Genomic DNA, 16,972 nt, shown 5'->3' on the forward strand with positions numbered 1-16,972 from the left:
ATCGACAGTAGAAAGAGCACGTCCGGTTACGTTTACACACTCGGAGGGACGGCTATCAGTTGGGTGTCGAGGTTACAGAAGATTGTTGCCTTGTCGAGCTGCGAAGCGGAGTACGTGGCCATCACCGAGGCCACGAAGGAGATGATATGGCTGCAGACGTTTCTGGGCGAGCTGGATCAAGACCATGAAGGGAGTGTGTTGTACAGTGACAGCCAAAGCGCCATTCAGTTGGCGAAGAACCCAGTGTATCATGCGAGGACCAAGCATATACAGCTGAGATACCACTTCATCAGGTCGGCTCTGGAAGATGGTATATTGGTACTTGAGAAAATCGCAGGGAGTCAGAATCCCGCCGACATGTTTACGAAGTCTGTGCCGTATGACAAACTGAGGTTGTGCTCGACCTCAGTTGGACTCCTCGTCTGATAAGTTGAGTCGCCGCTGCAAGAAGGAGACGCGTGATGAGATTAGTCTCCAAGTGGGAGATTGTTGGTGGTGGATGTTAGTGTGGAGCCTAATCTAAGGAATTGGAAAAAGTCCCACATCGGTTAGGGATAGTAACTTTGTACAATTCCTTAGTATATATAAAGGATGCTATGTGTTGTATTCCTTTGTACCCAAAAATAGAAACACTTGTACTTGTAAACTTTCCCAATTGGGTTTATAGTATTGCAGCGGCAAAGTGGACGTAGCTTTCTCTTTGAAAGTGAACCACTATAAATCTTGTGTTCCTTCTTTTTTTTTCGTTTTCTGTTACGAGAGAAAGAGAGGTTTTGACAGAGTTAACCCAACACGGTTGGGCGAACTGACGAACTGAATCCAAAAACGTTTGGACGAAGTGACGAAGTCATTCCAGCTCGACTGGACGAATTAACAGCTCGACTGGACGAAGTGACGAGCTCGACTGGACGAGGTGACGAGGTCAAAATCCCAGCATGCATGACTTTTTGAAGAGAGTCTCGCGGAAGGACACGACCGGGTCGGAATTGATGATCTCGGTGCCTCCCATGAGGACGTCCTTCACGCAGATTTCCAGGTGGAGCTCTCCGGCTCCAGCCACGATGGTACACACAACCATGGGGTCTGATTTGGCCAGACGCTTCAGACCCTCGACGAGCTTGGGAAGGTCAGAAGCGACCTTGCACTAGACAGCGATGCGTACAGAGAGCTTCATGGCTTTGATTAATGAATCTGAAAATAAACTCGTTTCTTTAGGCGAAGAAGAAGGCTTGAAGTAAGACATAATTGTGAGGGCAAAGAAGCGACCTTCGGAGACAGAGAGCATGAGAGGGCCGTCGGGGTCGCAGTTTCTGATGGCATTGGCACAGTCGTAGTCTAGAGGACCCTCCTCGACACGGTACCTGATACAGAGATTGGGACAGATTATGAGATTCATTCAGTGGTTTTTGTCAGTTCTATTCATTTTCGGGGTCTATCAGCACCTCTGAGATGTTGAGGTAGACATCTCGAGAAAGGCCGTGCTGGCCGCGAGCCATGTCTGCATCAGGAAGGTATGTTTGCCCTCTTTTCCGTCAATGTCACCGAGAAGACTAATTATTTCCTAAACGGCGATAAATTGAATTCAAGAATGTACGTGATAAGTGAAATGTCACAGAAAAATTAAAATCGATTAATTATCACGGCAATGAGATCTTAATCGCCTCAGTACAGAGAGAATGAAGAAAAGACGAACCTGGACTGGAAAAAGGTGTGGAGCGAGAGAGAAACGCAATGGCGTTCGGATCGTTTCGATCGCCATAGTCTACTATGAACTGTATGTGAGTTCTTCAGTCTGTTATATTCCGTAACTAACTTGATTTTGCTGACTTACCATTGACTAAAGTCATATTTTACACGTCGACTGCCAAATCGGCATGATTAGTCGGACTTATATTATTGGTCAGTTCTCCCTCTCACTTACGCATACGTATAATCTATTTTGTCATGTTTATTCTTTATTTTAAGTGTATATCTATATTTGTACTTCCCTTTGTATTTAAGAAAAAAAATATAAGAAAACTCTCTTTCTCAAATAAATACATATTTTATGTCATTCATAGAATAATTATAATCACAACTTTAACTAACAAGGCACACTAGCAAAAATAAAAGACCATCATATTGTAAAGTAATCATAGTAATCTTTTGAGCGTTGTAAAGTAATCACGAATCGCAAATTCATTCGCTAAAAGTTTTTAATGCTAAAAATTAATAAATTTTTAACAACCTTTAGAAGTTAAAATATTCAACTAAAATATTATATTTTAAGTTGATTAAGTTACCTAAATTAATTATAAATACTATAATTATGTTATATCACTATTTTTGGTACGGAGACGCCACCCAAAATACCAAAAACGACCCTAAAGAGACATAAGTGCAAAATAGGCTCAAAATCTCCAAGTCAATGGGCCCAACATCAATACTACTACAAAATCGTCTATGGGCCTAAAATCAAAGCCGCTTCACGGGCTTAATTCAAACCCACTCCGCGGACCTAAACCAAGACCATCTGCGGACCTAAACCAAGACCATATGCGGGCCTAAAATCAAAATCGTCTGTGGGCTTAAAGCAAACACACTCCACAGGCCTAAAGCAAGACCGTCCGCAGGCTCACTTCAAGACCGCTCCGCGGGCTTAAATCAAGCCCACTCCGACGGGCCAAAATCAAGACCGTCTGCGGGCTCACTTAAAGACCACTCCGCGGGCTTAAATCAAGCCCAGCCCGCAAGCTTAAATCAAGAACGTCGGCAAACTCACTTCAAGACCGCCCCGCGGGCCTAAATCAAGCCCACTCTGCCGGCTCAAAATTTGCCCCGTCAAGAGGATTCTGAGCCGGGTCGATTCTAACTTCATAAAAGCCTTAAAACACGTAGGTCTCATGCAGAAATCCACTCCAAAGGCCATGCCGCCACGACACCTATAAATACCTCTATAAATCAATAGGAAAAGAGAAAATACACTTGAGAGACGCCAAAAGCTACCAAATTCATTCCTCACTCATATTCTCTCCTATTTTCTCCTACTTCATCTCACTTTTCTCTCTATAATCTTCTCCAACAAAAGCAATTGAGACCACAAAACAAAGAGAATCAAAGTGACTCCACTCATATCATATCAAACAAAAAAATAGAGAAACAATCTACTTCCATTATATCTATAATAGGAGAAGAGACATTTTCTCTCTCAAAAAAGACTTTCTCTAAAAAGCAAAGGTTAACTAAGCGAACTTACATTTAATCTCTAAAAGTGTCAAGAGTTTGAGAAACCGATTCTCAAACTCTTCACTTAATAAGAGAAATATTACGACAATATCTAGAACAAAGGCATTCACTATTCTCTCAAGACTCACAGAAGGTCACCACCCTCATCACAATCCCAAAGATCCTCTCGAGATAGTGACTTTCAGGTTCGTCCCAAGTCTTCACTATACTTTCGAGACCAAGGAAAACTTGATAACTACCTAAGATCGAGACAAGACTAATTGTAAAAAAAGTACTATGATTTTTTCGGTTCGTCGAGACATATTATGCCATCTCAAAGTAAAAATTATTAATATTTTTACTTCTCGAGCTGTTGGAGGTGAGGGGGAGCTTTTGGAGCTAAGAGTGTTGGAGAGTAGGCCAACTTCTCCGGAGACGAAATCGGGTTTGTCGACGTGGCAATAATTGCGTTCTACCACGGTTGACCAGATTTCAATAACTGTTAATCAGATTTCAATAACTGTTTACCAGATTTCAATCATTGTTAACAAGATTTTAATATACCAATATTTTTAACCGAATTTCACTAATTGTTAATCAGATTTCAATGGTTGTTCACCATATTCAATAGTTGTTGAGCATATTTCAATAATTGTTAACCAGATTTAAATAATTGTTGACTAGTTTAGGAACACAAGGGTATTTTTGTCCAAAGAAAAGAATAACAGTTACTATCGAAAGTTTTAAAAACATGAGTAAGATATGAAAAATGACTCGCGCTTTAAGCTAATTATATAATTTTCCAGCATATTAAAGAATCGAGCTTCATTCTAGGCTTTCGCAAGAGTGAAAATAGTCGAAAATAACCGTTTTCATAACTTTTCTCAATATTAGCCTCTAAACTTTTTAATTTTTATAAATAACCGTTTTCAATAACAGTTAATCAGATTTCAATAACAGTTAATCATATTTCAATAACTATTGACCAGATTTCAATAACTTTTAAACAGATTTCAATAACAATTAATCATATTTCAACAGTTGTTGACCAAATTTCAAATTGATTAGATTTCAATAATCGTTATTACATTTTTGAAACATGATGGTATTTTTGTCGAAAAAAAAACGATTACAAATAAATTATTTTGAAAATATAATGAAATATGAAAAATGACCCATGTTTTAAGTTAATTATATGAAATTTTCCCCTCACAAAATTGCCAATAGTGGGTAAGAAACACCAAAATGATGGTATGAATGTGATATCTCCGAAAATTTTTGATAATATACACGCACTCTTTAAACCCATGAGATACATAAAATATTTTCTCAACCATTTAAAAACAAATGGTAAACATTTAATGACGAAAATTGACCAAATCATTAGATCAGATCAGTCTAATCTATGGTTTCGAAAATTATGATTTGAGAGTAGTAAACAAATTAATCTACCATGTCCAGAACGCACGATAAACATAAAACGGGCAAAATTGAGCCGCGTATAGTTCTAAATCCCCTCTAGAAACAATTAGCCAAATCTGTAAAAACAGAAGAAGCCATGGTGGGTGTCATATCCTTTTGAACTCGATTTTACACAATCTCTATAATACTCTTCGCTATTTGATACAACCAAGCGATCTGAGATTCATACTAATAAAAACGAGAAGCCCAGTTGCGAGGTTGGAATAAACAATATTAATCAATTGCTTCTTTTTCTAATGATACTACGGCAAAAACACTGACATTGAGACAATCAATGCCCGGGAGCAAGACCCATGTCTCCTCTCTATTAAATTCCTTCCCACCTGTAATGCAAAAGACTCCGCGGATTAGATAGAGAATCATTGGATAAAAATACCAGTGTCAACATACCAAGAGAGCAAAACTAACCGATTCCGATTTCTCAAATTGCTAAGGTTGCAAGAAGTGCATGCAATACAGCCCAATATATAATGATACCAAGCCGAAAAGCAGGTTGGCGCATCAGAGCTCGGTCACAAGAAACCCTGGTTTCAACACAAATATGCAACTCCATATAAGTTTAGGATTCAAAGTTAAGTTTAAGATCTATGCTTGTCATCATAAAGTCTAGTCATTTAGCTTACACTTTTGTTTTTAAACTCTGAATAATCCTAGTCTCCGAATTTTTTAACTTTGACAATTTTATTGTTAGACTAAAATGTTTTTAATTTCTTCCTCGGTTTTTTAATTTTTATAATTTAGTCATCAAACTTTATTTTTTTTTTTTTATAACAATTTCATTTTTTTTTTCCTTTGAAGGTGGAAAAGCATTCTGTGTCATTTTGGGAACATCTACACCCTTCATTTTGTTTAACAAATGAAAAACAAAAAATAAAAACACTACCAAACAAGACCTAAATGATTCAAGTGACAAGCAGTAAAATAAAAAGTTATTTCGCTACATCTATTTCAGCAATAAAATGAATAAAAAATAAAAAAAATAAAAAATAAAAAGACAAGCATGTCGTACTGATCACTTGGCTGTCAGATAATTAATAACAAAGTCGGTGTAAGCAGAAATGAAAGGAAGAAAAGAAAAGAGTCAAATGCGTACCAAAGACCATCAACCATGTGCGCCACCGGTCTAGTAAACCTTGGGACGATTCTCGATGTTGTAAGAGACTTGAAACCGTGAACTAAAAAAAAAAAGTTACGGAGAGTTCAAATCAGGTTCTGTAAAAGAGAGATTAAAAGATCTATAAGAGGCTTACCTTTATCGTCATCTTCGTCCTCAAGCCCATTACCGCTATCATGATCCATATCTATGGCAATTGCAACTTGATCATTATTAGCTTTACGCAGACTCCGCACTTGGGATGTAACTGAAGGCCCAGGAACCGTCCACTTATTTATCTACACAAGTTAAAAAAAAAAAAGAAAAAAGAAAGCACGTCAGCCATAATAATTGGGGAACAAAACCCGTTACACCAGTTCAAATTAGATAGCTGAATTCAAATACTTCCCACGTTTAACTCTAATCCTAAATTATGAATGATATTTTGGTCTAAACATATTAAACTCACGACAGATATCAAAGGAGAAGGGTTTTATGGAAGCTTTAAGTAGGATACAAAATTATCTAAATTGCAAAACTAAATTTAGAGCATGTACAATAAAAATTAAAAATGTAATGTGAGAAGTGGATATAGTATGTAATGGCGGAAACAAACTACAAATGGCTTACCAAAGGCTCAACTTCAACAATTTCAGAGGTCGTGCCAGTTGCCCCTTCAGAGACTCCTACACCTTCTAGAAGATTTAAGCGCGATTCTTTGTCGCGTAACGATCTCTGGAGAATTTCTTCTTTGCGTGCCAACTCACCGACCTTACTCCGTTCTGCTTGCAACAGTGTATCCTTGCTTTGAGCCACTTCACGCTGGTCTACCAATTCCGATATAACCGACTCAATCTTCTTTTTCAGTAATTCCTTGTGTTCCTCCTGAACCTGATTGTCATTCTTGGCTTGAGAGCAAACATTTTGCATCCCAGCATTGGAAATGATCATATCAAGCCACGTCGAGATCTCGAGGACATCATCCGAGTCCCGTTTGTTGCTCACAAGTACCTCGTTCGTACATCGAGTGATTTCCTGTCGCAGGAAAGAAATATCGGCGTCCCGCTCTTGCAACTGTGACTGAAGCTTCTCAACCTCGGCGAGGAGACTCGCGGATAGTTCGTGAAGCTCGTCGAACTTACTCACAGTGATGGAAAGCTTCTTCATAACCTTTCCACGAGAAGACTCGACATTCTCCAAGTCCGAATTCTTCTGTTGCAAAACCCGTTCCAGCTCCTCGATCTTTTTCGTTTGATCTTCCATCTGCGTCTCTTCCTCATCAAGTGCTTGCATCAAGGACTCGATTTCTGTTATCAGAATATATTTCCCAAAAAATAAATAAAACTATGATTCCATTACTTGACACAACGAAATAAAAACAAGATAAATGTCAACCGACCTTGATCTTTAGCAGCAATCATGTCAGTGAGGGATCGGACCCTCTGTTGCAGCTCCATAGAGTTTGCTTGCTCATCAAGCAACTCGTTCGCCTTCTGTTCCATCTTTTCCCTCTCGCGTTCCACTTGTTTGAGCTGGTTCTCTAACTCATTGATCCGTCGACTCGAAGATTGAATATCTGCTAAAGAACGTGCCGTCGCAGCTTCGGCTACCTTGATTTGAGCAACGAGATCCATGCAGATTCTTTCCTTCTGAACATCTTTCTCCTGAAGCTCTCTCTGCAAATCGGCAATTGCACTCTTCATTTGTCTTTTATCACCTTCCACAAATTCAGCTTTTACATTGGCGAAATCCCTGACAGCATACGAAAGCTTGTCTGCCAAGATCTTGATCGACTCCTCTGATGGAGTTGGAATTTGGGCTAGTCCACCAGAATTCCCATCCCCTTGAAATGCAATCTCTCCAGAAGCTTTATTGATACCAAGCAACTCCGCTTTTGTTCTTTGAATTTCCGTAATCAAACCGGATAAAACTTCAAAAACTACAGCGAAATTCTTTTGCATAGCCACAAGTTTACTGTCCTTTTCTTGACAGGCCGAATCTAGCTGTGTAAGTTCTCTCTTCAAGGCTTCATGAGAAGCATTTTGAGAAATCAGTTCTTTCTGGGCAATCGCCAATGATTTCGACAGACTACTAGCTTGTTCTTGTACAGAGCTTGAGTGTCTCACAAGTTTTTCTTTCAGCGCTCCAACCTCGGCAGTGAGTTCCTGTAGTTGAAGCCCAACAGAGCCACAGATTTCACTCCCAGAATTGCCATCAAAATCGTCCTTGGCATTGGAGTCGAACCAAGAAGCAAATAAGCCCTAAGCAGGAAAACACAAACAAAGCGAGAGCTAATCAGTAACATGACGTTAATTTTGGGGAGAGGAAGTCTGAAGTTAAGAGCAGTAAAACGATAAAATAACCATTCAAAATGATAATACCTTGCTATCAGAACTGGTAGACCTACGGCCATGATTGAAGGCTGGAATATTAAAACCATCAGTAGAACTGGATGGGTTCAGAGACATGCCAATACTTTTCTCTAGGCTTTGCAAGAACTCCAAGTCCTTAGAGCACACATCAAGTAGTATATTACTCACATCGTTAAAATCTTTCCTGAATTGATCTACACCAGATTTCAGAGCCTTGAGTTCAGAAAATTGCTTCCTCTGCTCCGAAGAACGACTGTCATACAACTCATCGAGACGGGAATGAGCTTCATGCACAGCAGCTTTAGCAACATCCCTTTCGTTGGTCAGTTCAGAAAGCTGTTCTTGAATATTATCATTTCTTTCTTGGACCTCGTTCAGTTCCGCAAGGAGGAGCTCGGCCGCTCTCTTAGATTTCCTCGACTCCTCTTCTGAAGAAGTGAGATCAGCGTGCAAATCTCGACATAGATTGACGATTTGCTCCGATTTTTCAACCGGGTCAGTGGAATCAGCTCCGTTCCCCACATTTACTGCGGCCAAATTGTTCAAGATCAAGCTCAGAGTACGCCCCGTCTCCTCCAAATGCTGCTCGGTTTCTGCCAAACGGTTCCTCAAGGAAAATATCTCGGACTCTAGGACTCCAACCTTTTCCGGGTAACTGGATAGCTCTCTGAACCTGTTTTCGTAGTCCGCAAGTTTGCTCTCTAGGATCTCAATCTCAGATTTTAAATTTTCCACGTCAGCGTTCCTTGCTTCGATGGTCTGTTTCAAGCTGTCGCGATTTTGTACCACCGTCTTCCCTTTTCTAACTGCGATGTTTAGCTTCTCTCTTGTAGAAGCTAATTTTTGTGCCTCTTGACTAAGAAGCAATTTCAGCTCCTCCTTTTCTTTGACCAGGCCTTCAATCTCATACCCCATAGAGTGTTGCTTCTCGATATACAAGTCTCTTTCTCCCTTCACATGGATCAATTCCTCCAAAGCTTCGTCGAGCTCTTTCTTCAAGATAACAGCATCAAAGTCCCCGCCATCATCACGTGTCTCCTTGCTTTTCACTTCTTCAATCGTCATTGTTTCATCCCCCAACACATCAATTCCTCGACTAAGCATCTGTTTTTCTGAAGAGAAGTTGCTGTAGTTCTCCAAAAGCTTCTTCAGTGAAGCTTCCAGGCTCTCAATGCTAGTTGCAGAAGAAACCTGATCTTGCGTTTCAGGATCCTGCAAAACATCACTAACCAAGCCCTGTAATCTTCGTATTTCCCCTTCCACGCTTTGAATCTGATCCTTATTTCCAAGCATCTCAGCCACATTCTCCTGCAGATAATTGACTTCACTCTGAAGCCGTTTGTTCTCAGATTCAAGTTCGGATTCCCTCGCAGAAAGCATCTCGTTACTCTCCTCCAGCCTAGTGACGTCACTCTGAAGCATTTTGTTCTCAACTTCATATTGGGTTGCCTTTGATGAATTTTTCTCATAATCAGGACTCAGAATCTCTAACCTTTCAGAAATATGCTCTTTCTCCTGAGTAATTGTTTCGAGGTTTATCTCAAGCTCAGATATCCTTCTATGCGAATCTTCTAAATCAGCATTCAATGATCCACAAAAGTTTTCGAATTTAACAAGTTTTTCCTGGAGAGAATCAGCATCGTCACGCGCATCTGAAAGTGCTCTTCCCAACCATTGAATTCGATCTTCTGGCTCCGATGAGCGCATATGCGATGGCATATCAATCTTATCCAAAAGCTCTTCCCACCTCTGAACCAAGTCATTTCTTTCCATTAAAGATTGCTCCAGCATCTCATTCTGTTCAGCAAGACCATAGAATCTACTTTGAAGCTCCTCATATTTCCTTCTCAAATCTTCACCAATATTTGTACCCGCATGTGCATCGTCTTTCCAAGGCTCCGCCGGGACAAATTCAGTTTCTGAGTACGAACCTCCACCGCCCAAACTTCTCTGATCCCACTCACCAGCAGGCAAAGCATTATTATTATTACTATTATTATTGTTGTTGTTGTTGTTGCTATCGGAAGCTGACCTTGCTAACCACTCAACCTTGTCAATAATGTCTCTGGAGTGAAAATGCTCTGGCAGATCAAGATCTTCCAAAATCTCTTCTATCCTCTGAAGAGCAGAATCCTTTAAAAGGAACGACTCTCTTAGTCCAGTTGCCGAGTTCCTAATGTACGAAAGCTCGGATTCAAGAGCCTCTATTCGCTCACCAGCCTCAGAGTACACCTTCAGTTTTTCTTCGACCTCGTTTAGCCTGCCATTTTTCAACTGTAACTCATGGACGCATCTCTCAAGCTCGCTAGACATCTCTGTCAAGGACTGCTTCAGAGAGTCTCGCTGCAAAACCAAGCCTTTACCCTTAGCAACGGCTATGCTGAGCTTCTCTCTAATGGATGATACACGTTGCTCTGACTGTTCAAGTTCCTGTGTTTTCTTCTGCAACTCCGAACTAGTATTGGATAGAAGTTCCTCTGCCTGATTCAAACTTTCCTTGAGGACGGATATTTCAGTTTCATGCTGAACACCAGCGGAAATTAACTGCTGTATTTCTTCCTCCAGTTCAGTCGATTTTGTCACGCTGGATCCGAACTCGTCCTTGGATAAGCATAACTGCTTGTGAGCATCGCCATACTTTTGAAGGAGAGCTGACACTAATGATTCAAAACGTGAAGAGGGAAATTCTTCCATATGAATCTCTGCAACTTCCAACTTGAGAACACCCTCAATACTCTCAATAAGCTTACACACAACGTCCGCACGCAGACATCCTCTTTCCAGATCCTCGAATTCTTTTTTTCGTTCCATCAACTCTGAATTCAACTTCTTGATAACAGATTCGAATTCCAGTCGCTCGATTAGATTGTGCTCCAACTGTTCAAAGTAATCCCTGTAGTTAGCGTAATCTGAAAGATCTGTAATCTTCTCATCCTCCACCTTCCTCTCACTTTCATCCGCGGATTCGTGCAAACCGACAAGTTTCTTGAGCTGGAAATAAATATTATGTAGTGTTCCAGAAGCCAGATCATTCTTCTGGTGCAAATCATCAAACCTGTGGTTCAATTCTTTGAATGACGTTGAAATTACTTCACGCTCGGCTTGAGCATCTTCACTTTTGTTTTGCAGATCTTCGATTACTTGGATGGTTCGATTGACTAAATCGTCAACATGGCTAACTACATCCAATCTTTCATTGGGGAGCAGTACTGCTGAACTGAGATTCCCGGTTGATTCACCAAGCTTCTGTACTATTTCAAAAACCTGAGTGAGAGTAGAATTCCAATCTCGCTCAAGAATTAATACCCTCTCAGACACCTCTTTCTCCATTGCTTCTGCGCGATTACCATTCCCAGCTACCATCTCCTCCAAACTTTGCTGCAAATCTTTCAGCTGAACCTGTAGTTCACCAACTCTAGATTCATAAGTGCAGAGATTCGAACCAAGTTGTGCATTTTCAACTTTGAGATCCACGACTTCTTGCTTAGCAGCTTCACATAGAACCGCAAGCTGATTGTTTTTTGCTTCTGCAGTGCCCTCGTACTGCTTCACAACTTCACACATAACCAAAAGCTCAATGTTTCTCGCTTCCAAACTGTCGGCGTGGTCCTCCTTCAAAGCTTCGTACTCATCCTTAAGCACCCCAATTGTGACATTGGCGGCTCTTCTATTATTACATTCTTCCTTAAACAATGCAGAGGCATCCGTAGCATCCGCAACCAACTCATTGAATAAAGCTTTCAAATTTCCGATTTCTTCTTTCATTAGCACAAACAGGTCATCCATTGATGATTGATTTTCGGCAGAAGGCGTTTGCTCTTCTTCCTGCTCGTCAGACTGCACTTTTGATTCGAAGGCCTGGATGAGTTTAGATACCGCGGGCGCTGACAATTTTCCACCTGGCTTGTCTGGTGACATGGCCTGAGCTTGAATCCCTTCATTTGCCTTCTCGAGTTGGTGCAATATTTTCTCTGCCTCCTCTAAGTGCACTCTCAGGGAATCAAAGCCAACAAAACCGGTAGGAACTTCCAGCTCACGCAATGACTGTTCAGCACTACCATCCGATACAGGCTTGTTAACAGAAGCAGTAATATGACGGTCCACGCTTTGTAGTTCCGAAAGTTCAACTTGGTCCACGGCTTCATTACTTTGGAGAGGCATTTCATCTCGGCTTCTATCGGCTTCTACGAGTCTTGCTTTATGGACCTCCAAACTGCTTGAAAGAAAAATATTCTCCTCGATGATTTCTTCGAGCCGCATTGACATTTCTTTTAATTCAACCTCGCTCCTCTCTCGCTCTCTCTGTTCAGTAGATATCTTATCTTGAAAAACAGTAAGTTCCGACGAAAGTCTCTCGTTCTCCTGAGCGAAATACCTATTGTCCTCTTCCAGTTTTTTCCTCTCTTCTGTTAGAATATCAAGGCTCTCCTTTAAGCCAGAATTTTCCAGTTGCAACACTGAAGCCACTCCTCTAGAGTTGGAAAATTCTGCCGAAAGCTTCTCATGCTCGGCAAGCAAATTATCTTTCTCCTCTTCTACCATCTTTCTCGCCGCATCTAGAGAAGAAAAACTCGCTGCCATGTTCGAGTTTTTAGAGTGTAGTACGGACAATGATGTTTTGCACTCCTCTAGCTCTGCCAAAAGCTTCCCGATTTCCCCAGTCTGAGAATCCTTTTCCTCTCGGAGTTTGTTTTTGTCCTCCGCCAATGAAGCAATACTTCCATTTAAAATCTCAATTTTTGACTGTAGAGATGTAACCAAGTCCTTGCAATCACCTAATTCTGCGGTCATGCTCGAAAGCTCGCCCTGTGATCTTTCCAGCTCGATCTGCATCTCATTCGCTCTACCAGATAATTCTTGAACGTCAGATTGTGAAGAACAGAGTTGATTTTGGAGCTCCTCTCTTGCACTAATAACAGCCTGGAGTTCTTTTCTGCTTCCTGAAAGCTCTTCGGTGAGGCATTGATTTTTTTCGCTGGATTCTTTTAGTGACGCGCTGAGTAGAGCTATTTCATCGACTAACCGACGGCTGTCGTTATCAAACTCGCATTGCATCTCAGAATGCTGAGCTAGTAGCATCTGAGAAATATCTTTTGTGAAATTCGTAAGGACTAGCTCTTCTTTGAGCCTCTCCATCAGATGTCGGAAGCCACGATCAGCACCTGACCCAAGTCTTCTCGACTCATGTACATGATCAAATTCTTCTTCACTCAGCCCCTTAATCAAGTTTGTGAGCTGGGAAAGACTAACGGAGCTTAAATCTGGAACAGACGCGACTCTCGCTCCAGCCGGAGAACCCAACTCAGTTTCCCTATAACCTTGAGTCGCATCTTGAGCCTTGTCTTGAGTCCCAGATGATGGTTCAGGATTCCCTTCATACTGCTGATTTTCCAAAGCGGAACCCAAATCAGCACCTGACAACCCATTCGACGCCTTTGCAACATCCAAGATTGATACTTCATTCACGTTCTCTGCTTGTTCAGTTTCACATGGTGTATTCACATATATCTCTGCTGTAGATGACACTGGGGAAGCTTCAGAAGTATTACCAAGCTCTGGAACTCCATCGAGCTCTAATTCACAGTTATAATTAGTTTGCCTCCCATCCAAACCATCAGCTTCCTGCATTGACCCTAACCAGCAAGAAATGAGATCACGATTATACATCAAAAACACAAACCAAAAGACGAATTTTCACCCGAAAAAAAAATATAAAAAATATATATATTATTAATTATCCAAATCCAAAGACCCAAGTAGAAAATATTCTGAAATGGAAAAGAGCACAGACAAGGGGAGAAGAGAACAACCTAAATCTGTTACCTGATCTCCCCTTGTCTGCACCAAGGATGAATCAGGGATATCCTCTCGGCGAGGCAATACATTATGCTCAAAATCCAAACTTTCTCCAATGGTATCAACTGAAGGAGGCTGTGCCAGCAAATCAACCGGTGGCACAGATGTATCGCAAGCTGTTTCCTCTTCGAGATTTGTAGCATCTAAACCAGCAATAGGCGTAACACTTTCCATTACAGCGGCAACCACTTCGTTTTCATTATGCTCAGGGACTTCTACCATTGATGTTGTTTCTTGAATAGATGCCTCAACTGTGCCAGACTCTTGGGAGCCGAGCATCGCAGATACATAATCCACGGAAACGGAAGTGTCTGGAGCTACATCCTCTGTAGAATGTGATGTTGATGTCACAGCTATTGGTGTTTCTGAGTCATCATGTGACGCTGATGTCACAGCCATTGGTGTTTCTGAGTCATCCTGTGATGCGATTCCCTGCTCGGGAACCAATGGCGTGGATTCGGGCTTGCTAGTGCCCGACTCAGCCTCTGCATCAGCTTCTCGATGTGCTGATTTGCCGGACTTTTTTGAGGATTTTCCCTGGCTTCCAGACCCTTTGCCGTCCTTTTTCTGCCGGAACTGTTGAAGCTGATGATAAACAAACACGGGTATAAATTAAACTCGGTTTCTAAAATGTAGACAACAGGTAATCACATAAATCTCGCAAATTAAGAGTCGGGTTTGGTTCAGCTAAGTCATTGAACCCAAATATACCCTTCAAGTTTGCAGCAAAGAAACAAAAGGATAAACAAAATCCAAACCATATGATATACAATTCCCTAGAATTTTACACCATTTTAAAAGAAAACTGATTTGATCACCGCAGATTTCACTTACCACCATCGCAATCACATTTCCAAAGCTCGATAAATAACAAAATTCAATAAGACAATAATGTACCTTCTTTCTTCCGGCGGCAAGCATATCAGTCCGGCCCTTGTTCTTGTCCATCGCTGAATGCTATACTGAATATCTCCGAAATTTACTTTCAACTGCTATAAATCGGCATTAGATCCTGAACCACGAAATCAACCTCAATCGTAAAAAAAAACGTACTTTTAACACTTCTGTATCAAAATCAACAGCCTTTTTTTTCCATATCGACCGCAAATACGATATATGAAGCCAAAACATAAGCTTCTTCAACAAATGCGTCAACGGAGAATATTCTGAGAAACTAAAAAACCTAGATTCTCATTCCACCAAAAAATTTAAAAACACTCTACCAAATTCGGACTAACCAGAAAATTTCGATTCATTCAACAAGAGAATAACAAATTTCCGGTCGGGGATTAAAACTAGAAGAAATAAAAAAAAAAAAAAAAAAAAAATTGAACCTGGTTATGGGTTCAGATAGGTGGATCAACCCAAGGTCGTTGAAATGAGAGTAATCGATTAGATGACGATTTGGTATTTGGTTGGGAGGCCAAACTTCGTTTTGACGGCAGGTTGGTGCGTTGTCTCTTGTCTTAGATCTAACGCAACTGTGTTATTCTTAGAGATTATTAGGGAATTATTGAGAAAAGAAAACTAGTAAAATGATGAACAACCGTGACAAACGTGTTCGAATGGAACATGAATCTTTTTCTCCTCATTGTTTTTATTTTATTTTATTTTTTAAAAATCAATATATATCAAATTCCATTCAAAACTGTGCTAGTTTTGTTTTTTTTTTTTTTAAATAAAGTGCTCCTTGAAAGAATATATTGATAAAAATCAAAGACTTATATTATAAAATTAACGCAAAGAATTTTTACAAAAGAAGGTGAAAATGAATCACAAACAATAATAAATACAACAAAATAATTTGTAAGTTACTCATTTATGCAGTTTATCAGTCGTTAACAGATTACTATAATAATCGCGAGTGGAAACGTCGATTTTCGTTTGTTGCAAATTGTGGTTATAGGGATCTTGTCCGACCGAGATTCACGCCCTTCAGATCTGAAAAAAAATTCAAAATCGCTCTGATTAAAGATCGGACGGTACAAAAATCAGATCTTATAAATTTGAATTATTAAAGCATAATAAAAAAAAATATAGCAAAATATGAAGAAAAAAAATTAAAAAAAATTATATTTCCCTAAATCGAGAATCCTCTATTGGTCGAGATCATTGGAGTCTCCATATCCCAAGAGAAGAGACGATACCGAAGATCAAAAGCCCAAACTTTTGATTTTTGGGAGAGAGAGCCGTTAGGATTTTTTTTTAGAGTTTTTTTGTTGTGCTTTTAAAATAAATAGTTATTGTAGATTTTGTTAAAGGATACGTGATATTGATATTGGCAAAAATAAATTTGTGTTTGGTAAATAATCTTTATGAGACCTAAAAATTATCAACATATCAAAGATTCAGCTTATTATTTACACTATATTTGAAATAGTTTTGATTCATTTTTTTAAAATACTCATGAAACCATTTAAATTTGTGATGGCCATTGCAAATAGTTGCTAATGATCGCACCATCGCAAATAGTTCCTAAACCATATATTTAAGGGCAATATCGACTACAAAATTCTTTAATATTTGTGATGGTTTACAACTATTCGCGATGATTTGCAATAATTTGAATTGAAATACTATATTTTCAATAGTGATAGAGTCAAAATGAAAAAAAAGAAAAGAGAAAAAAAGAGAAATTATTTAAAATTAATTTCGCGCATGTTCGTTGGGAATTGTCAGAGATTATCAAAGGTCGTAGAATATTGTTAGTATTCGTTGGAAGAGTGAGAATCAAGAGAGGTAGAGAGTGCATATAAGTGATAGAATTGTTTGGAGTGGTATTTTATCCAAAAATTAGACAAAAAATTAATTTTAGATACAAGCTCAATCATAATATTTTCCTAATTTTTAGGTCAACATAATGAAATTTATTTTATGATAATTGTCGTATAAACACATTTAGCCCTTAATAAAATTAATCTCTTAATAAGTAATATAACTTATGTATTGAACCAAAAAATCGACA

The 16,972-nt window shown here is 39.6% G+C and overlaps 1 protein-coding gene across 4 annotated transcripts; it reads right to left on the reverse strand.

The window, feature by feature from the left end:
* Positions 1–4,723: 4,723 nt before the first annotated feature.
* Positions 4,724–15,566, reverse strand: LOC149390942 (nucleoporin). 4 transcript variants are annotated; one of them, XM_089619557.1, is made up of 11 exons: positions 15,342–15,566; positions 14,905–15,019; positions 13,962–14,592; positions 13,342–13,784; positions 8,161–13,239; positions 7,179–8,040; positions 6,410–7,086; positions 5,937–6,078; positions 5,780–5,861; positions 5,095–5,210; positions 4,724–5,009 (listed from the first exon to the last, which is right to left on the reverse strand). In XM_089619557.1, the coding sequence occupies exons 2-10, from the start codon at positions 14,953–14,955 to the stop codon at positions 5,108–5,110; spliced, it is 8,070 nt and encodes a 2,689-aa protein (XP_089475683.1). In that variant the 5' UTR covers positions 14,956–15,019; positions 15,342–15,566; the 3' UTR covers positions 4,724–5,009; positions 5,095–5,107. The 4 variants fall into 4 exon arrangements, with proteins under 4 accessions (XP_089475683.1, XP_089475682.1, XP_089475681.1 ...); XM_089619556.1 differs by having other exon boundaries at positions 8,161–13,773; positions 13,975–14,592; XM_089619555.1 differs by having other exon boundaries at positions 8,161–13,784.
* Between the last annotated feature and the right edge of the window lie 1,406 nt (positions 15,567–16,972).

The sequence above is a fragment of the Urtica dioica genome, chromosome 7 (genome assembly GCF_054948205.1).
Source record: "Urtica dioica subsp. dioica isolate 48M chromosome 7, U.dioica_male_clone48M_v1_H2, whole genome shotgun sequence".
NCBI classification, from domain to species: Eukaryota; Viridiplantae; Streptophyta; class Magnoliopsida; order Rosales; family Urticaceae; genus Urtica; species Urtica dioica.